General features: G+C 37.5%; 1 protein-coding gene across 2 annotated transcripts in view; it reads left to right on the top strand.

The window, feature by feature from the left end:
* Positions 1-26251, top strand: part of ERAP2 (endoplasmic reticulum aminopeptidase 2) — a 46157-nt gene extending 19906 nt beyond the window's left edge. For both annotated transcript variants that reach the window (XM_033179048.1, XM_033179049.1), the window contains 13 exons: positions 835-948; positions 1901-2032; positions 2263-2394; positions 5673-5741; positions 7029-7204; positions 10097-10176; positions 11192-11375; positions 16750-16906; positions 17369-17553; positions 20146-20307; positions 20826-20966; positions 23248-23329; positions 25004-26251. In XM_033179048.1, the coding sequence (XP_033034939.1) occupies positions 835-948; positions 1901-2032; positions 2263-2394; positions 5673-5741; positions 7029-7204; positions 10097-10176; positions 11192-11375; positions 16750-16906; positions 17369-17553; positions 20146-20307; positions 20826-20966; positions 23248-23329; positions 25004-25147 (1758 nt within the window). In that variant the 3' untranslated portion in view covers positions 25148-26251. The remainder of the gene's footprint in view (positions 1-834; positions 949-1900; positions 2033-2262; positions 2395-5672; positions 5742-7028; positions 7205-10096; positions 10177-11191; positions 11376-16749; positions 16907-17368; positions 17554-20145; positions 20308-20825; positions 20967-23247; positions 23330-25003) is intronic.
* The last annotated feature ends 791 nt before the right edge of the window (positions 26252-27042 follow it).

The following is a 27042-nucleotide window of genomic DNA, read 5'->3' as shown; positions in this document are numbered from 1 at the left end:
CTGTAACTATAACCAGGCTCTTCTGAATCTTAGAATCTTATTGTTGAAGCTTTGGTCCTTCTAGAGATTGCAATTTTAGAGACATACACTAGATGTACAGTATTAGGCATATAGACTAAATAAATAAAATATAAAAGCATATAAAAGAATAGTAATATTTAAAATGTATAATACAGATCAAATATAGGTAAAGGGTAAACATGTCGATTATCTTTACGCATCCTTTTTATTTTATTTGTATATATTTTAAATCTTAGACCTTTATTGTTTCTAGTGGCCCATGGAAGTAAGTCAGGGGCAGAGGCTAACAACAGAATTTGCTCTTCAGTAATATTATATAACAATTATATAACAATCTGAGAGCCCTAAATGAATTCTTATGATTCTCCTAAGTACCTGCTACTTAATATAAAAATATAACTTCACCCAGGACACTTGGGTTTACATTTCTCCCTTGAACATCATCATATACCAAGGACAAGGTGAGATTGTTCTTATTGTGCAGGAAAAAAAAACTACCTCCACAAAGTGTTCCATTTTCTTTCTTAATATTAAATCTAATAGCTAGGAAATGTTGGGCAGATAGAATGAAAGTCGAAGAGTTAAGGGCATTGAGAACATACAAAAAAAAGAAAAAAGAAAATCAAGCAAAAATGTGGTGGTGAGAATAAGAAGGCAAGAAAATCAGTAGAAGAAAACTGTACAAAGAGAAAAGGGTAGCAAAGGGAGAAGAGACATCCTAACTAATAAAAAAAGTTAGCAACTTTTCTTTTTGCTAAAGTTAATAACTTTTATTTGTTTAACTTCTAATAACATTGAGTTTTTACCTCCTAGTGGTTTGGCAACCTGGTCACCATGGAATGGTGGAATGATATTTGGCTTAATGAAGGTTTTGCAAATTACATGGAACTTATTGCTGTTAATGCTACATATCCAGAGCTGCAATTTGTAAGTTCACAATTCTGTGTATCATACTATATGGTGTAAAGAATCATCAATTCACTGTTAAAATTTCAAGTTAATGTTAAAGAGAAAAACTACATAATGTTGTGGTTTTTGAACATATGGCATTTTGTTTGATACATGAAACAGATCACAGAACTGGATGAAACATTGAAAGTTTTAGAAAACAATCAACATAAATCTGTCACCCCAAAGTTTGTAAACAGAGAAGACAAACTAATACAAATGTAGAGCTGTGTATGTGGGTTGTATACACTGTTTGTATACATCCGCACAGGAATGCCCACAGCTACTAGGTACTATACAGAGTTCTTGGCATGTAACCTGAAATCAACATTAAAGAGTCTGCTGGCTTCCCCAAAATGTGTGAAGGGATTTCTTCAGGTATGTCTTTTTTAAAAACAAATATAGTGATCTGAACACTATACAAATTTGCATATCAAGGTGGTTAGTAATGGTTAATGAGGTCTTTAGGATCTATATTTAGTCCAGTACACTATAGACAGACATGGATTCAAACTTAGGCTCTTCTTGTTACGGTGTATGTACTGAAGTTGTGGTTTAATGCCAAAGCTTTATATATTCTCATTTGTAACAAGCTTATATTACATCTCCCTTGCAGAGGTGTTGACAGGATTGCAGATGATAGGTCTAGTCACAGAACAAGTATTCAGTAAATGGAAACCATTATTTTATTTCTGTATTGAAGGGCTGGTACATGGTAAACATTCAGGCAATGTCTGAAGGAATATTGGATTTGTATCTTTTTAAAGTAGAGAAACGGTGAAAAGGGAATACATAAATGAAAAGAAACATCTTCCAAGAAATATTGATTGAAATCTTACCTCTAAGAATATCTTACTAAACCTACTGTGTTTTCTATTGCTTTTACAGTGTCAAATAGAAACTAAAACTAAACATTTTTCTCCCTGTTTAGGATTACCATTTTTTGGATGTGTGTTTTGAAGTAATTACAAAAGATTCATTGAATTCATCCCGCCCTATCTCCAAACCAGCAGAAACTCCGACTCAAATACAGGAAATGTTTGATGAAGTTTCCTATAACAAGGTAGTAAATATCACGTGCAGGTGGAAGCTCTGCTTTCAGAAGAAATGTGATAATGACTATAAAATCAACAGTTTAGGTCATTGGTGCCAGTTCTTGCTACTTGTTTCAGTTTTTATTTGTTCATTTTTCAGACATCACACATGTTCCATAAAATTTAAGCTTCCGTTAAAAACATACCATACTACCCTTTTCTTTATCTCTTTTTTCAACTCTTTTGTTTTTTTTTAAAGGGAGCTTGTATTTTGAATATGCTCAAGGATTTTCTGGGTGAGGAGAAATTCCAGAAAGGAATAATTCAGTACTTAAAGAAGTTCAGCTATAGAAATGCTAAGAATGACGATTTGTGGAACAGTCTGTCAAATGTAAGTCATATGTTGGGTAACGGTAGACTGGTATTTAATCTAGAAAGTAACAGAATAATTGTGAATGTTTATAGTTATATATTGTCAGTCAACCATATTTATTCTGCTTGCTAGGTTGTCGTGGTCCATAGAAGGCAGCACTTCCCTTTTTCCTCTAACGTCACAGTAGGATGTCATGCTGGAGTGGCCCCAGGGGCTCACTATTTGACCTGACTTTCTTTGGTTTCTCTTCTATGGCCAATCCTACATTTTTATGTTGCTTTGATCCAAAATCTTTAAAATGTTGTCATTTCTACCATATAGCACCTAATCTCTGGCAAATTTTAAGGTTGTCAACCATATTCCCCAACGTATATTATTTGTTTAGCAAAACTAATCTTCTCCCTCATAAGAAGAAATCTTGCTCAATCCCTGGATCATTGTGTCTATATTTCTAGTGCCTTTACTATCTGAAATGCTCTTTCTTCTTTCCAACAATTCAAATGCCACCCAACTTTCAAGATCCAGCTGAGATTTCACCTCCTCCTTACAGACTGTTCCAGCTCTCATTCGTTTGCCTGTCTGCTAAATTCTTAGAAGTGCACTTATAATCTGTTCCACATAATAGTACCCTCTTTTATTGTTTTTATTAGTTCAATAATGATAATGTGCTTAAGAACAAAAATTGTGTCTAGTCTTTTTTAAAAAATGTGATAGCACCTAGCATATGCTGATCCTGTAATAGTGATTAACAAGTGGTTAATGATTGATTAAAGAACTCATGGTCTCTTTATCTTTGGGATTCATGTAGATCATAGGAGAGGCAAAGCAGAAAAATTCAGTTAATTCAGATGATTCTAATAATTATTAAAATATTTTAAAATTTCCAACTGCAAAGAAAATTTTTTATAGAACCATTAGACCCAGAGAACTCATACCTGTAATTAGAAGAACCCCAAGTCATTGTAGACAGAAGAGATCCTTTCTTTTTTATAAGCACTTGTGTCCCAGGGACAGTAATAATATTGCTTAATATTTGTGCAGCAGTTTACAGTTTAAAAAGCACTTTCATGGCCGGGTACAGTGGCTCAGGCCTGTAATCCCAAGACTTTGGGAGGTTGAGGTGGGTAGATCACTTCAGGTCAGAAGTTTGAGACCAGCCTGGACAATTTGTGGAACCCCGTCTCTACTAGAAATACAAACATTAGCTTGGCATGGTGGCACTTGCCTGTAATCCCAGCTATTCGGGAGGCTAAGGCAGGAGAATCACTTGAACCCAGCAGCTGGAGGTTGCAGTGAGCCGAGATTACACTACTGCACTCCAGCCTGGGTGACAGAGCGAGACTCTGTCTCAATAATAATAATAATAACAATAACAACAATAATTAATAATAAATAAGAATCAATGTTAAAGAATAAAAAGCACTTTCATGTTCATTATCTCATTTGATATTTTTGTGCCCTTATAAAACACTCTTATGGTCCAATTGATGTGTGATTTTGTGGTTAAATAAACAAATTCCAACAATCAAAAATTATTTCACAGCTCTAATTTTTTACTTGCATTTCTTGAAAATCCTGAGGCATATTGAAATACATAGTTCTTACTTATAAAAATACTTATAGGCCAGGTGTGGTGGCTCATGCCTGTAATCCCAGCACTTTGAGAGGCCTAGGCGGGCAGATCATGGGGTCAGGAGATCGAGGCCATACTGGCCAATATGGTGAAATCCCATCTCTACTAAAATACAAAAAAAAAAAAAAAACATTAGCCAGGCATGGTGGCGCACCTGTAATCACAGCTACTCGGGAGGCTGAGGCAGAAGAATCACTTGAACCCAGGAGGTGGAAGTTGCAATGAGCTGAGATCACGACATTGGACTCCAGCCTGGTGACAGAGTGAGACTCTGTCTCAAAACCAAAACAAACAAACAAACAAAAAAATATAAAGATGCTCTTTACTATCCATTTCCATCACCCACCGTCAGTGGTCCAGACACTCTTTCTCCATGCTTCCGCTTAAGCTTCTCAACACCAAGTATTGTGTTGCTTCTCTCTCTCATCTCTCTCCATTTCCCTCTCCCTTGCTATGTGTGTGTGCATGTATGCATGTTTGTAGACATCAGTTTAGCCCCTCTCCAACACGGAAGAATCTATCATTTGGTGTGCATGCTGGCAGTAAAGAGTGGGAGTTAGAAAGAAAATGTGGCCAGCAGTTACCAGATCATTTTAGTCCAGCAGTGTAGATTCCCGTGTTATTTTTGGTCACATCATGCTTATAATCATCTCAAGAGATTAAAGTAATCATCATTACTCCATGTTTATAGGTGAGAAAACTGATACTAAGGGAGAGATTTGCCCAAAGTCACCAAGTCAGTGAGAAAATCAGTACTTAAAATTTGTCTTCTGACTCCAAGTCCAATAGTTATTCTTTCAATTGTATCACAGCTACTTCCTAGTTATAAGAAAAGTCCCCCATCAACCTTCCCCTAAAGGTCTTAGATTTTAACCGACTCCCTTCTGACACCAAAGGGCCCTGTAGTATTAAAATAACAAATTACTGAAAATATCTTGTCCACCATTGTGTCACATAAAGTCAATTCTAATACTTGCCAATAGCAACTTGAGAATGAGAAGAATTCTTTGCTGTTATTTTTCATAAGATCAATTAAAGGCATTTGAGAGCCTTAGCACATACTTCATTTTTTTCTCATTTGCAGTTGCCCTTAACTACTGGTTATTCAAGATTGATTGCCAAGTTGGTACTTTTCTTAATTCTTATTTTATTCCCAGTTAGTTTAAAATATTGCACAGTCATCAAATGCTGTTGTGCTAGGCACTGTAGGAATACCCAGGTAAACAGAGGTGTTTCCACTACTGTCAAAGAACTTGCAATATGTCAGGGGAGAGTTAATAGTACCAGAGTTGCCTACATGCTAAATAGGGGCATGCGTAACATGCATAATGAAATAATAAAATAAGACCTTTCTTAAGGGAAAGAGAAGAATTGGATAGAAAATTCAACAAATTGATTCTTCCTTAGAACAGTTATTGACTTTATTGAACTTTTTAAGGAAACTTTACACATGCATATATATAGCACAAATAAATAACTTTTGTGAACTTCTATCCTAGGTCACTACAAACATGCCTTTTTTTTCATTTTCATGTTCATTATCATGTCTGGATGAATTATTTCATACAGCTCTTTTAATAAATGCCTGCATCCGTGGCTACTGTGCATGTTCAGCCAACTAATGATGCCTACATGGCAGTGCTCTTTTGTTCTTGTTTTGTAGAGTTGTTTAGAAAGTGATTTTACATCTGGTGGAGTTTGTCATTCAGATCCCAAGATGACAAGTAACATGGTAAGGATAAAGAGAGTCAAAGAGTAGAAGAGATCTGTGGAATAGCCTGACCTGGAGTGAGTATGACATACAGAGTAGCCCACCTGTCCCTTTTAAAAGCTGGAGAGAAAGAGAGTCCCCACAATTTTCTGTAAAACAAAACTGAAGGGGAAATGGTTGGGATATTTAGGGGGATGATGCTGTTGCTACTACATTTTTGTTGTTATAGTTCAGCTTTCCCACAACCCCACTGCTAGCTAAAAATCAGCTCAAAATGTTTTTGAGTGGTTACTATTGCATTGGCATCCCTTAAGCTCTGAAAAATGGCAAAATAAGTATGCTGTTAGGTTTGGAAATACAGTATATGTTTTTCTTTTTCCTTCTGGGAAGTTATAGAATCACTACAGGAAAGAGAAAAGAAAGTCAGTCATCACAGGGGAAAAAAGGAAAACTTTTTATTTAAAAAAAGAGTCGTGTTAATCCCTCTAATTTTTTTTTTTTTTTTGACAAAGCCTTGCTCTGTTGCCCAGGATGGAGTGTAGTGGCATGATCTCGGCTCACTGAAACCTCCACCTCTCTGGTTCAAGCAATTCCTCTGCCTCAGCCTCCCGAGTAGCTGGGGTTACAGGTGCACACCACCACGCCTGGCTAATTTTTTTGTATTTTTAGTAGAGACAGGGTTGCACCATGTTGGCCAGACTGACCTCATGCAATTCGCCCACCTCGGCCTCCCAAAGTGCTGGGATCACAGGTGTGAGCCACCGCACCCAGCACTAAATTGTGTTTTCTAAAGGAAGATTCAGCGTTATCCAGTGATCAGAAACCCATACTGGAAGTGCAGCAGCCAGAGGTTTTGTTCTCCATTCACTATACCTCTATTGATATAAAATTGTTCTGTTGAAATATTTAAAGCTTCCCTGAAGACAGATATTTCCCTCTTATACCACTCCTCTTGGATTTTACTGTTATTAGAGGGTTTTTGTTTGTTTGTTTGATTTTGTTTATTTGTTTTTGAAAGAGGGCAGGAAAGAGACTCCAGTCTCAACCCCCTTTTCACTGGCTTTTCCTGCCATGTATTAACTCTACGAAATCCTATATATATCCCTCAATTCAAGTAATTGTCAGAGAGCAGCCCTGGGATAGCCATCCCTCATCCAGTTGCCTGGATTGCTCTTCCCTGAGATAGCAGCCCGAGTCTTCTGTTCCCCAAGTCTTATTTCTGGCATCCAAAGGAGATGGAAGTTTCTGTCCCTCTATCTTTGGGTTGTCTCCTCTCTCTTGAGTTATCATAGTCACCTGTCATTTCAGCTCACCTTTCTGGGGGAAAATGCAGAGGTCAAAGAGATGATGACTACGTGGACTCTCCAGAAAGGAATCCCCCTGCTGGTGGTTAAACAAGATGGACATTCACTCCGACTGCAACAGGAGCGCTTCCTCCAGGGGGTTTTCCAGGAGGACCCTGAATGGAGGGCCCTGCAGGAGAGGTGGCTGCTTTTCCTCTTTAGGTCTAGCTTACCTCATCTCAGTTTCCTCATCATTTCCTTAGCTTTCTCTCAGCTCCTCTGGCAATTTTGTAGGAGGCTAGTTCCATATAGGAATCGAAGGCCTAAAGTAGACTTGGTAAGATTTAGAGCTTTATATGACCCAGACTTCTTTGTTCAGCAGCACCATTCTTAGCAATTCCATCAGCCTTGAGAACCTCAGTTCTAACGCCAATGGTGGTTAGTTAAACTTATGTTACAATGCACTGACTTCTGGGCCCTAATAAGCTTTGTGACTGGTCTATACCTAGGAAGTATGACAACAATGCTTCTTATCATCAGACAAAAGATATCCCCTATGTGATAAATTAGATGCTAAGATCTCCTGTTGCCTTTCATTTTTCAGTAATAAACTATACTGTCTTAAAACATATGATGTTATGAGTAATAATAAAAGCAAATCCAATTAAACACACTGTCATCATGTTCACCAGCCCATCCTGAAAAAATCCTAGTAAAGACTACCGAAATCAAGTAACACACTGTAAACATTTCTCTGAACTATTGCTATTAACCTGGGTTCTTGGGCCGTCAGTGCAATAGAAATTGACAAGAAGCCAAAAGAGTTTTCCCAGAGAAGGCTTCATTTGAGCTTATGCCCAGACATAAGGGAGGCAGAGAGAGAGACACACACAGAGAAAGAGAGAATTCCTTGACTGACATTTTAAAAAGAGCTGGTAGAACCTTTTCATTAGGCGAAAGAATAGGTATCAGGGGTAGGGTATGCAGGTTGGACTGGTCAAAGCACATGAAGGATAAGGTAGGCAGATAAGCATTACCTGGTTGCTACAATTACCTTGAGTAATGGGCTACCTGGTAGTCTGGCCAGAAGCAACAAGGCTGTAAATCAGTTGTTCAGCATTTCTTCCCTAAGTAGGACACTCCATGACCTTGGTTATCTCCTAAGGCCAGCTCCTGGAATTAAAAGGAATGGTTCAAACATTAAATTAAGAGGCATGATTCAAACATTATGGCATCAGTGAGGTAGTGGTGTAGGTTTTGTGATCCCTGGGGATACAGGAAAGAATGCTCTAGTGGGAGTGAATTGAAGTTAAGTCCCCTTCCTACTCTGTCTCACTATTAGCTCTGTTAATAAGATGAATGAGGTTAATTTAAAATGAAATAATCCAAGTGAACCTTTTCTGGTTCTTATGATGATAATTTTGTTTTCTAAGAACTGAGCTGTCAATGCTAGAATTTTTCTGGAAATCAGAAACAATTAGAGAGCTTCGACATATAAAATTACTGGGGCTGGCTTGTTTAATCAGTTACACATTTCCAATCCAGTGGAACCAACTCTTATGCCACTTCTTATGTATGCATCCTTCTATTTTTTCTGTGTGTTGTTCTGAAGTCTGAACTTCAGAGAGCTTACACAAGTTGCAGCTTGGTAAACAGGGCTGAATAATTTAATGTCTGCTTCATTATTGGGAAAACAGGACTCACAATTTTGTAACTTATCAAAGTATGATGAGAGAGTTCAAAACTGTGAATGACCCAGAATAACAAAGATCTACTACAATAATCTGTATTTTTCCTCCTTCTGAGGCAGTATTTAGACAATTCTTATAAAATGATGGCCCGCTATTTCATGGCTATCCAAACTCATGAAGTGCTACTCTCCCTCTCTCTAGCCCCAGATGTGTTTATTTGGAAAAATCCTTTCTCTTCTGGAGCCAAGATGCACTGACCGATCCCAATCAATTAAGTCTTAGAAATTCATCTATGTGGAGTTTTTTTCATCTTTCTTTTTTTTTTTTTTTGAGAGAAATTCTCACTCTGTTGCCCAAGCTGGAGTATGGCCAATTTTGGCTCACTACAACCTTGGCCTCCTGGGTTAAAGCAGTTCTCCTGTCTTAGCCTCCCAAGTAGCCAGAATTATAGAGGCACGTACCACCATGCTTGGCTAATTTTGTTGTTGTTGTTGTTTTTGGTAGAGACGGGGTTTCATCATGTTGGTCAGGCTGGTCTCGAACTCCTGACCTCAAGTGATCTGCCTGCCTCAGCCTCCCAAAGTGCTGAGATTACAGGCGTGAGCCACCACACCTGGCCTTTTTTACCTTTTTGTGTAAAGATCTCAGTTTCTCTTTTGTCTGCTTTACACCTGTTGGTGTTATCAAGCACATGATATTAAATATGCAGGATTATTTTAGCTAATATGACTTGATTTAATAGAGGAAATTAATTCTAGAGGCTGCTAGAAAGTTAATCAGAAAAAGCCAATTTCGCCTCTTTACTACAGCAGGGCCATTGAAAAGTAGCTGAGAACTTTTCCTCTAATCCATTCTGCTTTTCTGCTCTCTGCACTTAGCTCTCCTACAAATCCTGAGCTGTAGTATCATTGACTATTTATTTGCAGTCATTCAGCAGTTGGGAGGTTGGATGTGAGTGGTACTGTTGAACAAAAGTATAATTAAAAAATCATACTGGAGTAAGTTATTTACCTCTTAAGGGCTTTCCCGACAGCTTTGGTTTAGTTATTTGAATCAGCATCAGGCTGGTAGTTTTTGAAAATGTGAAGGGAATATTGGATTTTCTTTCTCATACAAACAGCAGAATTTGTTATGATAAGAGATTAGGACAGCAAATGACACAATTATTTGTGGCAGAGTTCAACTAGGTAGACATGGCTGCTGCTTTATGATTATCATGGAGTAATTTTTTGCATAATTAAGGATATGCTAATCTTAGCCTATAAAATTTATAGGACCACTTGTGGGTGGTGTGAAGGATGATGGGTACTTAGGTGCCTTTTACAGTCTATCTGAGTCTGACAATGTGAAAAATCACAGCAGCATTCTTTTGGTCTGTAACTGTCTTTACTCTCTGTCACAGGTACCTGTGGCATATCCCATTGACCTACTCCACGAGTTCCTCTAATGTGATCCACAGACACATTCTAAAATCAAAGACAGGTAATGAACTCATTAGCCAAACAGGTATTTCAATGTTGAAATTAAACATGTGTTGAGCTATTTGAAGGAAAGATACAATAAGTAAATCTAATAATAAAAGATTTGTATTTGAGAGAAATTGTCATTTATCCATATGTTACTAAAATAACTCTTTTAGAAAGAAAATCTGGATTTTTCATTCAGTGGGAAGTTCTCTCGTGCTTTTATCATTTAGAGATAGATTATTTACATCAAGAAATAACAGAAATTCATCTTATGTCTTATAATACACACTAATCTATTTTTACAGGTTATGGATGAGGCAAAAAATGTGGAAAAAAGCATATACTTTAAAATCGATTGCTTCTGGATTCAAATCCTCACTCTCTCACTTACTAGATGTGTGACCTTAAGAAAATTTACAAGCTCATCTTGAGCTTCAATTTTTTCATCTCATGTTGAATAAGGACTAAATCTCACAGAGTTGTTGAGAGAATATTATAATGTAATTTTACCCTCTAGTATAATATATGCCATATTAAAAATACATAGTATAATTTTAATTTTCCTCTAAACACTTTAATACAATTTGAGAGGTTTCCCATCACAAAGTCATGCTTAACCTGGAGTCCTTCTTTTTCTAAAATGAACAAATGGATCACCTATTTACACATACATATTTCAATGACTAGTGACTAAATCTTGAGACAAGGACATCATCAAATTAAGCCAAATTCCCGTCATGCTAGTTATCTGGCTCACTGGGCCCTTGCATGCCTCTTAGACCTGCATAGACAACTTTTTAGAACAAATTCAGCAGTCTTATTCCTATGAATCAACTTATTTATTAATTTAATAAGACCATCTTCCCAAAAGAAATCATCCAGTGAACTATGTAAATGAATATCATTATGACTCTCCCCAAACTTCCTCTTCCCATTAATTTATAAGTAATTGGATTAAAACTAACAGTTGTGGAGATATTCTGAATAAGTATGTTGATAATAAAATGCCTATGCCAATTTTATCCTCTTAGATATTCTGGATTTACCTGAAAAGACCAGTTGGGTGAAATTTAATGTGGACTCAAATGGTTACTACATTGTTCACTATGAGGGTCATGGATGGGACCAACTCATCACACAGCTGAATCAGAACCACACACTTCTCAGACCTAAGGACAGAATAGGTCTGATTCATGATGTGTTTCAGCTAGTTGGGTAAGGCAACATTTTCTCTGACTTCATGGGAAATAACTGATTTGTAACCAGATATGCTAGACTTCAATATCGAATGTTCAGCATTGATCATTCATTTGATATGGATTTGAATGGAATTCAAACAGTAACACTAGTCCAAAGGCTATCCACTAATAACACATTTTGACCCACACTGTGTTTATAAATGTAATCCAATATTTTAAAATGTGGAGAACCTTACCTAAAAATCCTGACCCCTGGAATCTTTTAAAAATGATATCTGGCAACTGTGGGTCTTTATCCTGTGAGCCACAGGATAGCTATAAAGGAGAGTGCAGTGGGCCAAACTCCCTTTATGCCAGGCCTACTTTCTCCCAAGCACCAATATTCCAAATGGCCTGTTTCATTCACTTAGTGTGGACTCTCTAAGTATTTGAGCTTTTGACCTCACATTTAAAATGTATTTATGATAGTAGCTGCTACACCAAATACCTGTGTAATCTCTTAAATAAAAAGTACAAATATAGGCTTAATCTTTACAATTTTAAATGGGTTGTTATGAAATCTAATCATTACTTACACTGGAGAAATTAGTATGAAGTTTATAGGGAAATGAAGTAATAATTGGCTCTTTGCATTTATTCCCCTCTAGACTTTCCTGGAAGGACAAAATGTTTTCTTTCCTTTTCTATGTATCATCAACAGAATAATGTGTAGAATGAATTGGGTCACAAGATCACCAATGGGTGGAGGGAATTGAGGACCAGGAAGTATATTGTGCATTGTAAGCTTTCTTTATTCTGAGAATTACTGTGATGCACTCACTTAACTCAACTTGGCATAAAATTTTCTTTCAGAAGCTTGTTTAGGTCAAATTGAGTGACAGTGACCAGCAGGACATCTCTGAAACAAAGTTTCTTAGTACACTAGAATCCTTCAGTTAGAAAGAAAAGAGAAAGTGAGGCTTAATCCTCAGTACCATGGGTCTCAGGAACATCTTGGAGGCACAGCTCATTGGAGGCCAAAATTAGGAAAAACACCATCCTACATATGAGTGAATGCATGAAAGGTGCGCTAAGAAGCAGGCTATTGCTGGCTGAAGGAGGCTTGCCTGCTCAAAGGAGGAAGCTCTGAGCAGACTGAAGAGAAGACAGATTAACAATGCAAGACTAGGAAAAAATGGAGAATATTGACAGCTGAGCAAATTAATCTTTTAGGTAGTTGTGAAGTCTTTTTTGCTATTTCTAGCCTATACACTTAAGATTGTCTAAATTTAGCCAGAGGAAATTTGCAGTTACTGGTGCATTGGTGGAAAACCAATCACCTTTTCTTCACTAAGTAAACAGATTAATGAAGTTAAGAATACAAATTTTATATGAAAACAGAAGATTTCAAGTACTATGCCTTCACTTACTAATTTTTTGAACTTGGGCAAGTTTTTTTTTAACCTTTTTAAGCCTAAATTTTACCGTCTTTAAAACTTTATTACTAATAATATCTGACATACAGGGTTTGGAGGATTGCGCAGGTAATGAAGATAAAGTAGTACGTACAGTACTTACTCAAAAAATGTCAGCTGTTAACATTATTAGTATGATCGAATACAAATTAGTTGAAATGTCATGAGATGAATAGGAAGAGGAGGTGACAACATAGGAAAGTACATTTCAAATAATGTGAAGTTAGGAAAAAGGCAGAATGTAAGTTTGTGTATTATTATGTTTGTTTGCAACTGCATATGAAAAAAATAAGTGCGAAGGGGAAACAAAAACCTGAAGGAATTATTTTAAAATGCTATTGGTGAGTGTGTAGGGTATTGAAATTATGAGTCTTCTCTAATTTCTGGTTGTTTTGTCATTATGAGTCTCATTTCCAGTTGTTCTGTAATTTGTTTATATTTACTTATATTACTTTTATAACAAAAAACAATTGTATAGGAAAACAATTTAAAGCTCTCATAATAGATAAAAATAAATAAAATATTTTTACTTGCTGTTCTTTCTCAATACTATAAACCACTTTCCTCCCTGCTTTATGAAACTTCTATTAAAGAATTGAGGCCCGGCATGGTGGCTCACACCTGTAACCCCAGCATTTTGGGAGGTTGAAGTGGGCAGATCACTTGAAGCCAGGAGTTTGAGACCAGCTTGGGCAACATGGTGAAACCCCGTCTCTACTAAAAACACAAAAATTAGCCCAGTGTGGTGGTGTATGCCTGTAATCCCAGCTACTCAGGTGGCTGAGGCACATGAATCGTATGAACCCAGAAGATCACACCACTGAACTCCAGCCTGAGTGACCGCATGATACTCTGTCTCAAAAAACAAACAAAAAAAGAATTAAAGGAAACAATAGTGATCATATTTAGTTTGGAGACAGAATTTTTTCTTTTTAATTAAATTTATTTATTTATTTATTTATTTTTGTAGTGACAGGATCTCCCTATATTGTTCAGGCTGATATTGAATTCTTGGCCTCAAGCACTTCTCCTGCTCAGCCTCCCAAATTGCTGAGTTTACAGGCATGAGCCACCACACCCAGTGTAAATCGATCTTTACAAGAGGTGATACTATTTAGTTCTTAATGGACAAGACATCGTTATCCAAGGGCTTGCTCCAGAGCCATTCTCCTAACCACAACACAACACTGTCTCTTTTTTTTTTCCTTCCCCTTCCCTCCCCTCCTTCTCCTTCTCCTCCTTCTCCTTCTCCTTCTCCTTCTTCATCCTTTTTTGAGGGCTTTGCTCTGTTACTCAGACTGGAGTGCAGTGGTGTGAGCATGGCTCACTGCAGCCTCAATATCCTGGGCTCAAGCGATCCTCCCACCTCAGCTTTCTGAGTATCTGGGACTACAGGCACACACCACCACGCCCAACCAATTTTTAAAATTTTTGACAGAGATGGGGTCTGCCTATGTTGCCCAGGCTGGTCTCAAACTTCTGGGCTGAAGCAATCCTCCTGCCTCAGTTTCCCCAATTGCTGGGATTACAGGTATGAGCAACTGCACCCAGCATGGAGACAGAATTTGATGCAAGAGTTGATATTTATTTTAGTTAGGTTTTCATACATTTTAAATGTAATTTAAAGACATGGGTCTTGTATAAGTTGAGTGGAATTGAAATGACAACTTCAATTTGCCTATAGAAAAAGCTATATTTGTTTCTTTTAGTCCCACACCTTAAAAAGAAACCCCCAGTTTGGGCTTGGTGGCTGACGCCTGTAATCCCAGCACTTTGTGAGGCCGAGGCGGGCAGATCACCTGAGGTCGGGAATTCAAGACCAGCCTGGCCAACATGTTGAAACTCCACCTCTACTAAAATTAAAAAAAATTAGCCAAGCATGGTGGTGGATGCCTGTAATCCCAGCTACTTGGGAGGCTGAGGCAGGAGAATCGCTTGAACCCAAGAGGCAGAGGTTGCAGTGAGCCAAGATTGTGCCATTGCACTCCAGCCTGGGCAACAGGAGCGAAACTCCGTTTCAAAAAAAAAAAAAAAGCCCAAATTGGTGCTTCAAGACTATGATGTTATTTCTCAAAGGGTACAATCTAGCTGAAATTGTATACAAGTAAGTAGGTGTAGATTTTTACTGTTGGGCTAAAGTTTATGTTTATCTATTTTTATTCTTTAAGCTAAACAAACATTCAGAAAATATTCTATGCATTTTTGAAGCATAGGTTGAGTAATGAGGACTTAGATTTTTTTTATTAACCAATTTAGTAACTATATAAAAAGAAAAGGAGTCGCTTATGAATAAATATTAAAATTAAAAGAAATAGGCAACTATAAAAGTAAGTATTTTTAATAATGGCATTGATTTTAGTAAGAATCAATTAGGCTGGGCTGAAAAGAAAAACTGGTTTAATATAAAGTAGTTTTAATATGTCAAATATTCTTTCTAAACTCGTGACCCTGGAATATCATTTCCACCTATTTCTGATTCTAAGGTATCAACTGTGCCAGGTATTGTGCTACTCACACAGGTGGGAAGGAGTAGTAACATTTTGTGGATTTTTTTTTTTAATACTGCAGACTAGCTGGGCGGGGTTGGCTTAGCACTGTAATCCCAGCACTTTGGGAGGCTGAGGCGGGTGGATCACCTGAGGGCAGGAGGAGTTCAAGACTAGCCTGGCCAACATGGTGAAACCCCATCTCTACTAATAATTACAAATTAGCCGGGCATGGTGGCACATGGCTGTAATCCCAGCTACTCGGGAGGCTGAGGCAGGAAAATCGCTTGAACCCAGGAGGCAGAGGTTGCAGTGAGCTGAGATTATGCCGTTGCACTGCAGCCTGGTTGACAAGAGCAAAACTCTGTCTCCAAAAAAAAAAAAAAAAAAAAAAATACGGCAGACCACAGAATCATGAGTATATGGTCCAGCCTTCTGTCTTCAAGCGAAATTTTTGAAAAAAATTTCCATAAGTCTATTTTAAAGCAGTAAGTCATCATGATTGAGGAGATTAAAGGCACAACAAAGATTGGTTCTTTTTCATTTCCTTCCTTTTTCATTCCTCTTTTTAGACAGGAATTTAAAAAATTTATAAGCCCAGCAGAGGTAGAGCATTATGTTAATGATTAGCTCGGAAAGATATCCTTTGTTCTGGAATCAGTTTCCACATTACATGATTGTGTTAGTCTGGGAGTTGGGTGCTCACAAGAATGGCTTATAGACCCTGTGTGCGCACATAATCTCCCAGAAACACAGGTGAGAAGCACTTTCTAATAGTGAGGTTATAATGGTTTGTTTTCTCTACAGAAGATGCGCCAGCATTTTGGTACTTAGAATAATAAACATGTTATTTATTCTTCTCATTAAAAGAAAACATAGAGAAGGCATGTAACTTTAGAATCTAAAAAGTGAAAATACTTGTTTTGCCCTATTCACAATGATTATCACTTCTCTGGTAGGATTAAGGACAAACATCAAAGAAAAACAAGACATGGCACCTGTCCTCAAAGTTCCCAATGTACTTGGAGAAACAAGTCAAACCCACACGTGAAGCAATTAGAGAATGATCTTATATGTAAAAGTTTGATATTATTTAGTACTAAATGTTAATATTGGCTAATATTTATTTCATTTATTAACCTTTTGCTATGTGGTAGACACTATTCCAAATGCTTTTTAAAATATTAGCTCCTTAGTCCCCACAACAAACTTATGACGAAGATAGTATTATTATCCCCATTGTACAAAGAAGGCAATAGGTCCAGAGAGGTTTGGTAATTTGTCCAAGATTACCCAGCTAGTCAGTGGCAGAGCTAAGATTTAAACTGAATGGTCCAGCTAGAATGACCTACTTCTGTTATTGTTCTTTATTTCATATTTGTTTTAATGTTAAAAATATTAAAAACCATAAGATACGCACAAACCACCAACATTTTTTTTTATACCTCAGTGCTGGGAGACTGACCCTAGACAAAGCTCTTGACATGACTCAATACCTCCAACATGAAACAAGCAGCCCCGCACTTCTCAAAGGTCTGAGTTACTTGGAATTGTTTTACCACATGATGGACAGAAGGAATATTTCAGATATCTCTGAAAACCTCAAGGTTTGTGTTGCTTTTAGAAAATGTATTAAGTAAATACACGGTGTCTGGAGTATCAGTGAGGCTCAGTCTGTTTTGTTGGAAGTCCTTGAGGTTAAATCTGGAGCAGCTCAGGAGACTGACTGATAGCATTTAATGGTCAATGGCCCTCATTCTTTATCATTGCCAATCCTAAGAACTAGATACCAGGATCACGTGCAAAGCATCTCTACTAAAGGTGATTTTATTTTATATCCATTGATATTCCCCTTTCAGATAGGAAATTAAACCATGTTTTAATGCAAAAACTGTTTCCTAAGTGTGGTGGGTAGGAGCCAGAAAAAGATAAGAGAAATACAAAGATACACTGTTTGGGGAAAGATTGGGAAATATGCAGAAAGTTTAGAGTTGAGCCTTTTAGATGGGCAAGAGCTGTGTTAAGGACTAAATTTAGCCTCTCTGTTAACCATGTCATATTTTCTGCAGCGTTACCTTCTTCAGTATTTTAAGCCAGTGATTGACAGGCAAAGCTGGAGTGACGAGGGCTCAGTCTGGGACAGGATGCTCCGCTCGGCTCTCTTGAAGCTGGCCTGTGACCTGAACCATGCTCCTTGCATCCAGAAAGCTGCTGAACTCTTCTCTCAGTGGATGGAATCCAGTGGAAAATTAAAGTAGATATAGACTTCTGTCCTACTCTTTGTTCTTTTCTCTTTGATGTAAAAGTCTTTGATCAAGCAAGACATTAGATCTAAAACCTTTTAGTGAGGATAGAAAAAAAAAAAAACCATGCTGAGAATTACAAACCCTGTTTCATGCTCTCACACTGTAAGTGCTATGTATGGAGACTAGTACAATCTCTACCATGAAATGTAATGGTGTCCATTATTCCTGTGCTGGCTGGGTGCAGTGGCCCATGCCTATAATCCCAGCACTTTGGGAGGCCGAGGAGGGTGAATCACTGAGGTCAGGAGTTCAAGACCAACCTGGCCAACACAGTGAAACCCTGTCTGTACTAAAAATGCAAAAATTAGCCAAGTGTGGTGGTGCATGCTTGTAATCCCAGCTACCTGGGACACTGAGGTGGGAGAATTGCTTGAACCTGGGAAGCAGAGGTTGCTGTGAGCCGAGATCACTTCACTGCACTCCAGTCTGGGCAACACAGAAAGGCTCTGTATCAAAAAAAAAAAAAAATTTCCCATGTCAAATTGTTATAAGATGCTATCATAACATAACTTCTCTCGCTATAACTAAATCTCAGTGAGCTTTTTGAAATCCTTTCTTGAATTCTTCTTTTTAAAAAAGTAATTCAACTTTTCTTCTTTTTGGACTTTTTTTCTTGTTGGAATTCAAGCCTGAAATCTGTTTTACCAAAAGAAAAAAAAAAAAAACTTAAAAAAAACCTTTTAAATCTATTATTCTCTTCTTTTTGTTTCTGTTTGAATGGGTTGTATGAATGAAGCTAAAATGTAAACATCCCACTGCCCTATACAAAATAGAATACTGTTATTTCATCTTTATGCTGGTTACAAGAAGGATAATCTTAACCTGCAGTAACCCACCTACAGTAGATATAAATGTTCAACATGTTGAATATACCTATGAGAATATTCTAGGTAAACTTACTTATGCTCATAAACAAAAATATGTAATTAAATATTGTTGGTTTTTTCTAAACTCCAAGATTGCTAGTATGACTTTTAACGAAGAATTTCTTTACATAGATTAATTGATTACTTCATTCATTTGTGGATTTGAAATGTAACTAGTTGCATATTTCCTTTATGCCAGCCAGGTATTGCTGTAGGAGCTAAGGATAAAGTGGTGAACAAAACAACCATGTGGCCTACCTTCAAGAAGCTTACAGTGTGTTTGTTACCAATTGTTATAAATTTGTTCAGCAAAATACACAAAGTGAAAACAATATATTATAATTTAATTATTTGATCTTCATTATATTATTCAATGTCACTTGAAGTATTTAAATACATATAGTATAGCAGAAGTAGCACAAGTATTAGAGTCATAGGTTTAAATCCCATCTGCAAAATTGCAAATTATGTCATCTTGTGCAAGCAAGTTCCTTAACTTTTCTGAGATTTATTTCCGCTTTAAAAAAATCAGGATAATAGCTATCTCAGAGGGTAGCTTTTGAGAGTCAAATAAGATGTATGGAGGCTAGTACAATCTCTACCACATAGTCACTTCGTGACAAATGCAAGTTTCTGGCTTCACAAATGCAAGTTTCTAGCTCCCTCCTCAATGCTCCGTGTTGTGTTTTTTCTGAGACATCAATAACAGTTCTTGTTGATCCATTGACATTTGGGATTAAAAAGTCATATGCCCATTTAGAATAAAAACTGGTTAATGTCCTCAAGATAATAAAAATCAAAATAGTGGTGTCTTTTGTAGAAGGACAGAAAATCATGTCACTGCATCTTATCAGTTTTAAAAAATTACAAAATAACTAGACACTAATGACTTGTACTAAATTAAGATGCTCTAGGCCTAGAGAGTCAGATGACTCCTAGACAGGCCTCAGAAAATGCTTTCAACTAGGCTAAGTGCAGTGGCTCATGCCTGTAAGGCCAAGGGGTGAGAAGATCACTTGAGCCCAGGAATTCAAGACCAGCCTTGTGAACATAGTGAGAGCCCGTCTCTACAAACAAATTTAAAAATTAGCCAGGCATGGTACTGTGTGCCTATAATCTCAGCTGCTCAGGAGGCTGAGGCAAGAGGATTGTGCAGGAGGCTGAGGCTACAGGGAGCCATGATCACGCCACTGCACTCCAACCTGAACAACAGAGTAAGACCCCATTTCAAAAAAACAAAAGAACAAGAAAAGAAAAAAATGCCCTCAACTTGGTGATGAAAAAGCATCAAGTAATCATCTTTTAAAGAAATTCTTATAGCACCAATAGTGGTTACTACATGGTAGAATTTATATAAACCAGTAGTTTTGTATTTCAGAAAGCTTTTATATTTGTTGACGGCATCAACTTTCTATTTTCACCACAGAGTGGGTTAAAATTTTATGCTTATTTTCTTGCTAACATTTTGTCATCAGTAGGAGATAAAACACAAATGATTTGCAGAGTAAAAGCACATAAAATATTTTTATAGAGTTTGGCAGAGAAAAAGATTTAATACATTGAGTACTGAAAACAATTCAGAGATTATTCTGTTATGGAACTTAAAATTGTCATAAGAGAAAAGAGTTTTTCTTTCATAAAACTTTTTCTTCATTTTTGTGCTTTATATTACAGTATACCAACAGATGTTTTAAAGATTGTGTATTCTGTGGGTGCTCAGACGACAACAGGATGGAACTACCTTTTAGAGCTATATGAACTGTCAATGTCAAGTGCTGAAAAAAACAAAATTCTGTATGCTTTGTCAACGAGCAAGCATCAGGAAAAGTTACAGAAGTAAGTTCAATAGTTTAACTAAATGGTTATAAGTAAACTGACACAAATTCAATGAAGTCACTAAAACTTCAGCCACCAGTTTTAAAGGCATAAGATAATTGAATCAGAATGTATATGGCTTTAACTTTACTTTCAGAAAAGAATATATTGACAAAATGCAAATAGTGAAAATAGGTATTCCCTAGTTATTAATCATATGATTGATACTAGACAAGTGGTTATGTTTTATCTTCAGAACCTTGAAGGAAAATTATTGTTGTAAAAGTACACGCTTGCATATAAGATGTATAAATGATGCTAATCAAAGTTCTTTGAAATAATAAGTAAACGTTTTTGCTAGGAACAAAATAAAAATTATTTCTAAAAAAGTAAAAGTTTAATTGGAACATTAAAAAATTGGTAATTATACTTTTATCATCCCTCTTTCTGTTCCATTCCTTTAATATATTGGTAACTTAAGTTAATGTCCATGTACAAAATAACTACTATTTAGAAACAAATTATTTTTCTTTCTTCAGGTTAATTGAACTAGGAATGGAAGGAAAGGTTATCAAGACACAGGACTTGGCAGCTCTCCTTCATGCAATTGCCAGACGTCCAAAGGGGCAGCAACTAGCGTGGGATTTTGTAAGAGAAAATTGGACCCATCTTCTGAAAAAGTTGGTATTCGTTTATATCCAGTGTGTGTTCTTCCATACAGATGTCTCAGTTGCCTCAAACCAAGTGGAACTGAATGTTTCTCAAAGTATATAAATGATACCATTTGTATCTAAATAGTTCAGTGGAGTCAACTTTGAAACTCCCTAGCCCAAATTATCCTATCCAGGGGTAAGGGAGAGACGTGAGAATAAGGGAATGGGAAACAGCCTTCTCTCATTCAGTACAGGCAAGAAACCACTGGGAGCAAGTCTGAGTTAAATTAAACGCAGTCATCAGCCCCCTCCCACCATTCCTTCTTGGCTGTCTCCTCAGCCCAGAAGAATCCCAAGATGCCTTGTATAGTGCATCACACATGTGTGGCCTCGTTTGTTAATACAGTTTTGTGCTGGGGGAGAACCTCAGGAATTTTGGTAAGAACTACTCCTCACCCCGAGAGCCTCTGTGGAGGTGGCACAGTGGAGACCTTGGTTCAGGTGAAAGAAACCGAGTCAGGAGTGTTTGGGGAGCCCTCACTCCAAATTGTTTTGGTTCTAAGTCTTTTCTGTGGTTTCAACTTTGGGGAGAACTGGAGCTCATTTCAATATGTTCCTGGATCTAAAATATCCCTCAGAAATAACCAGTAACAATTAGATTTTGTTGGAATGGAATGTATAAGACAGCATTGCTTTCTCTCTCTCTCTCTCTCTCTTTCTCTCTCTCTCTCTCTCTCTCTCTCACACACACACACACACACACACACACACACACACACGCACACATCACAAAACCCTGTAAGGCATTCAGCCATTCTCCATCCAAATTTAAAATGTCATTTATGACTTATATGGAAATATGTTGAATCAGAGAGATATGGTTTGCTTCGTTTATGTCAGGGCCAGTTAGCATCCCTGATGTCGTTAATTCCTAGTTCCTTCTCTTTCATTTCATAGCCATGGAAGGTTTAGAGTCCTCAGACAGCTTTGCATAAGCAAAAAGCACATTTCCACTTCTCTCCCAAATGCTCAAGGAGTTGACGTCCACGTGAGACCAAATAGAAACTGCTTTAATATGTATGTGTGTGTATGTTTCCTTTAAAACTCTACTTGAGCCATTGTTTGTCTGTTTGCATGATTGTCATTTTCCTCCTGAAATGATCAGACTTTTTCTACAATGCTGTGGATTTCATTTTAAATAGGAAATGATGTCCCTGTCCAACCATGTGCAGAGCCCAGACTTGGAACCATATTTTTTCTGAGCTGTAACTGTGCTCTGCTTTATCAGCATGAATCACTTTGACCCGTAATACAAGTTTTCCATATATAAAACATCGGGTTGAAGGATGCATTCTGTGGCCGTTAATGAGTGTTCAACCAAGTAACATTGCCCCACTAAACACAATGTTTAAACACAGTGGTATCCAAAATGGGATGAGAAAGTGTGCAAGAAGTTCAATACGTTAGAGTGTCTATTATTTCTTACCTAATTTTAAATTGTATATTGTTATAAATTTATAAACATAAATGATATATAGCATAAACAGTTAAATATATTATTTGCATTATTTATCTCATGCTTTTAATTTTTTTATCATTCCTTAACATATGCATATAATTTTTTTAATTAATTAATTTTTTTTGAGATGAAGTTTCACTCTTGTTACCCAGCCTGGAGTGCAATGGCACGATCTTGGCTCACTGCAACCTCTGCCTCCCGGGTTCAAGCAACTCTCCTACCTCAGCCTCCCGAGTAGCTGGGATTACAGGCATGTGCCACCACGCCCAGCTAATTTTTTTGTATTTTAGTAGAGATGGGGTTTCTCCATGTTGGTCAAGCAGGTCTCGAACTCTTGACATGAGGTGATCCGCCCGCCTCAGTCTCCCAAATGCTGGGATTACAGGTGTGAGCCACCGCACCCAGCCCATATAATTTATAAATAAAAATGTGTATATTGAGAAGTTCTTGCTCAAAAAATCTTTACTGACAGGAGTATGCAGTGAAAAAAAAGAAAGTAGGGAACACTGCTTTAAACAGAAACATAAAATTAAACATAAACATTGCTGAATAACTAACCATATTTCCCAAAGAAGCTGTATCTACATTTTCATTTTATAGTAAAATTTGAGAAGTTTCACAGCTTTAGAATTGTACTGAATGAATGTTATTATGGTAATTAACAGTATCTATTGTAATACATAAGCTTATTGCATAGTTATTAATATACATTAAAAATATAATACAGGATATAATAAACATAAGGTCAGTATTTCTATGACTTTCTATGGTGTTTCTTTTTATTTTCAGGTTTGACTTGGGCTCATTTGCCATAAGGATCATCATCTCTGGCACAACATCTCACTTTTCTTCCAAGGATCAGTTGCAAGAGGTTTGTGACTTTCTATTGTTAACAGTTTCAAAAAAAAATTCAAATTGTAGAACTGAAAGTAAACTTAGATATAATCTGATTCGAAGTTCTCATTTTATTTTTTAAAAAAGTTGTTTGCCCAACGCCACATAGCAAGTAAATGGAAGGGACAAGATTAAAATCTGACACTTGGCCAGGCTCACACCTGTAATCCCAGCACTTTGGGAGGCCAAGGCAGGCAGATCATGAGGTCAGGAGTTCGAGACCAGCCTGACCAATATGGTGAAACCCTGTCTCTACTAAAAATACAAAAATTAGCCAAATGTGGTGGTGCGCACCTGTAGTCTCAGCTACTTGGGAGGCTGAGACAGAAGAATCACTTGGACCCAGGAGGCAGAGGTTCCAGTGAGCTGAGATCACACCACTGCACTCCAGCCTGGGTGACAGAGCCAGACTACATCTCAACAAAACAACAACAACAACAACAAACCCTGACTCTTAAAATACTTAAAATGCATATATTTGTAGCATTCAAAATGAAAATAGACTTGAGAGGTGAACCCTTTTGTATTATTTCTTTCATATTGTATTATGATGCAAGAGTGATTATATTAAAGTTTGGAAGCGTACTTAATGATCTTATTAACAAAACTATTGCTGGTAATTCCAGTTGTCTTTTTTTTTTTTTTTTTTTGACAGCGTCTGGCTCTGTCGCCCAGGCTGGAGTGCAGTGGCCTGATGTCCGCTCACTGCAAGCTCCGCCTCCCGGGTTCACGCCATTCTACTCCTTTAGCCTACCGAGTAGCTAGGACTACAGGCGCCCGCCACCATGGCAGGCTAAATTTTTTTTTGTATTTTTTTTTTTAATAAAGACGGGGTTTCACTGTGTTAGCCAGGATGGTCTCGATCTCCTGACCTCGTAATCCACCCACCTTGGCCTCCCAAAGTGCTGGCATTACAGGCGTGAGCCACTGCGCCCAGCCTTTTTTTTTTTTTTTTTTTAAAGCATTATAGTCTTTGCATCTTTTTTTCACAATAAATCTTGAATTTATTTACCCTTTAGGCAAATTCAGAATTCCAGAACTTAAATCCCAGCTCACCATTTACTCTATGACTTGGGTAAATCATTTAACTTCTTTAGTCACATCGTGGTCACTTGTAAGATAAGGATTTATAATTTTTGTCTTACTTTACCTATTGTTTAAAAATAAAGTGAATAATTATGCAGAAAAGTAGAAAATAATCTTGTAGAGGTTGACAGAGAAATGCCTATACCTGTGTGTATATAATTTGCAAGCTCTTTTGAAAATTTTTGGAAGACAAAGTGGTTTTATTGTTTCTTTGTTTTTGAAACTGCCTCACTCCGTCAGCCAGACTGGAGTGCAATGGCATCATCTTGGCTCACAGTAACCTCCACCTGCTGGGTTCAAGCAATCGTCCCGCCTCAGCCTCCCAAGTAGCTGGGACTACAGGCATGCACCATCATGTCCGGCTAATTTTGTTGTTGTTGTTGTTGTTTTTGTAGAGTCAGGGGTTTTGGCATGTTGCCTAGGCTGGTATTGAACTCCTGAGTTCAATTGATCTGCCCGCCTTGGCCTCCTAAAGTGCTGGGATTACAGGTGTGAACCACCACACACGGCCAAGACAAAGTGTTTTATGAACTGTCAGTAATTTTTTTTCTACAATATTTTACAGGTGAAACTATTTTTTGAATCTCTCGAGGCTCAAGGATCACATCTGGATATTTTTCAAATTGTTCTGGAAACGATAACCAAAAATATAAAATGGCTGGAGAAGAATCTTCCCACTCTGAGGATGTGGCTACTGGTTAATACTTAAATGGTCAATAGAAAAAGTAGGCCAGGCACGGTGGCTCTCGCCTGTAATCCCAGCACTTTGGGAGACCCAGGTGGGCTGATCACGCCGTCAGGAGATCGAGACCATCCTGGCTAATGTGGTGAAACCCCGTCTCTACTAAAAATACACAAAATCAGCCGGGCGTGGTGGTGGGCGCCTGTAGTCCCAGCTACTCGGGAGGCTGAGGCAGGAGAATGGCATGAACCTGGGAAGTGGAGCTTGCAGTGAGTCGAGATTGCGCCACTGCACTCTAGCCTGGGTGACTGAGCGAGACTCTGTCTCAAAAAAAAAAAAAAAAGAAAAGAAAAGAAAAGAAAAGAAAAAGTACATCAGACGTGACTACCTGCATGAAGTTACACAGGGTAACACCAGCAAAGCTCAAGTCGAGAGCTGCGGATATTCTGTCTAACAAGAAGTTTCAAGAAATCAGACAATGCAGTTGCCTGCTTTCAGCTATCATATCCAGCCAAAAGATGCATGATGATGGAGTGGTGGGGGAAGGCCAGTTCAGTATCCTATTTAAAAGTAAACGTCCCGAATAATGGATTTATGTGGAGATACAGACATAGATATATAGATATAGCTGTAATTATTTAGCCTCAAGCGACTTTCTCCATTGCTTCACTCTATGCCACTATTTAGCTTCTTTAATTTTTTTTTAACCTTGTATTCTATAGTTTGCCCAACCAGTTTTACGTCCAAGAAAAATTAGCCAATGCATAAAAGATACAAACTATGAAAGGCAAGGATCAGGAAACCAGAGACTTGTCACCACATCTCAGATTATCAGGAACTAGATGTCAGGGTTTATCAAGAAGGCCAGGAAGGCCTTTTGGGTTAAGTCTTACATTCATGAAGAATCTCAAGGGTAGATTTTTGAGATCATTCCAAATGAATGGTCTCTGGTCAAATGAATGAATCTGCCTTACAGAGATACAAGCGAGAAAGGAATATAATTCATACCATTTGGTTTAAGTCTTACATTCATGAAGAACCTCAAGGGTAGATTTTTGAGACCATTCCAAATGAATGGTCTCTGGTCAAATGAATGAATCTGCCTTCACAGAGATACAAGAGGGAAAGGAATATGATTCATACCATTTGGTTTAAGCCTTACATTCATGAAGCACCTCAAGGGTAGATTTTTGAGATCATTCCAAATGAAGTTGAATCTGCCCTCACAGAGATACAAGAGAGAAAGGAATATAATTCATATAACATTGCATTTTTAATAAATCTTTTGAAATTTGCAGAATTAGATTGCATTGTATATTTTGGGTTAAATCATAATTGAATGTAAATATTTAAATGCATCATCATATTTTATAACCCAGCTTAGCATTTCTTCATATTTTAAGGAAACTCCCCACCTCCTTCTTTTAAGGGCGCCTCTTGCTCTCTGAAATGCCCTGCTAAATGCTTCTCTTAATTATTTGAATAAGGTACTTTGGAATAAAGAAAGAAAAGATCACTCTACATACAGATAGTAAACTTAATTTGTGATCCTATATACGAGACAGTATGAAAATACAGGTAAGTTTTAGAAAGACTCAAAACAATACGTAAATGGCTGATGTTTGCATGATTAAGGAAAACTGGGAATGTTGGGTCAAGAGGGGAAAGTGTTATTCAATCCACTTTGGAGCAATATCATGAAGGTCAATTATAATTCCATATACCTTTCTTTGTTTTTTTTTTTTTTTTTTTTTTTTTGAGGCGGAGTCTTGCTCTGTCGCCCGGACTGGAGCGCAGTGGCCGGATCTCAGCTCACTGCAAGCTCCGCCTCCCGGGTTTACGCCATTCCCCTGCCTCAGCCTCCCGAGTAGCTGGGACTACAGGCGCCCGCCACCTCGCCCGGCTAGTTTTTGTATTTTTAG

This window comes from Trachypithecus francoisi, unplaced genomic scaffold (assembly GCF_009764315.1).
Source record: "Trachypithecus francoisi isolate TF-2019V2 unplaced genomic scaffold, Tfra_2.0 Lachesis_group2, whole genome shotgun sequence".
NCBI lineage: Eukaryota > Metazoa > Chordata > Mammalia > Primates > Cercopithecidae > Trachypithecus > Trachypithecus francoisi.
Note: the sequence above shows the minus strand (reverse complement) of the source record. Positions and strands in the feature narration are given on the sequence as shown.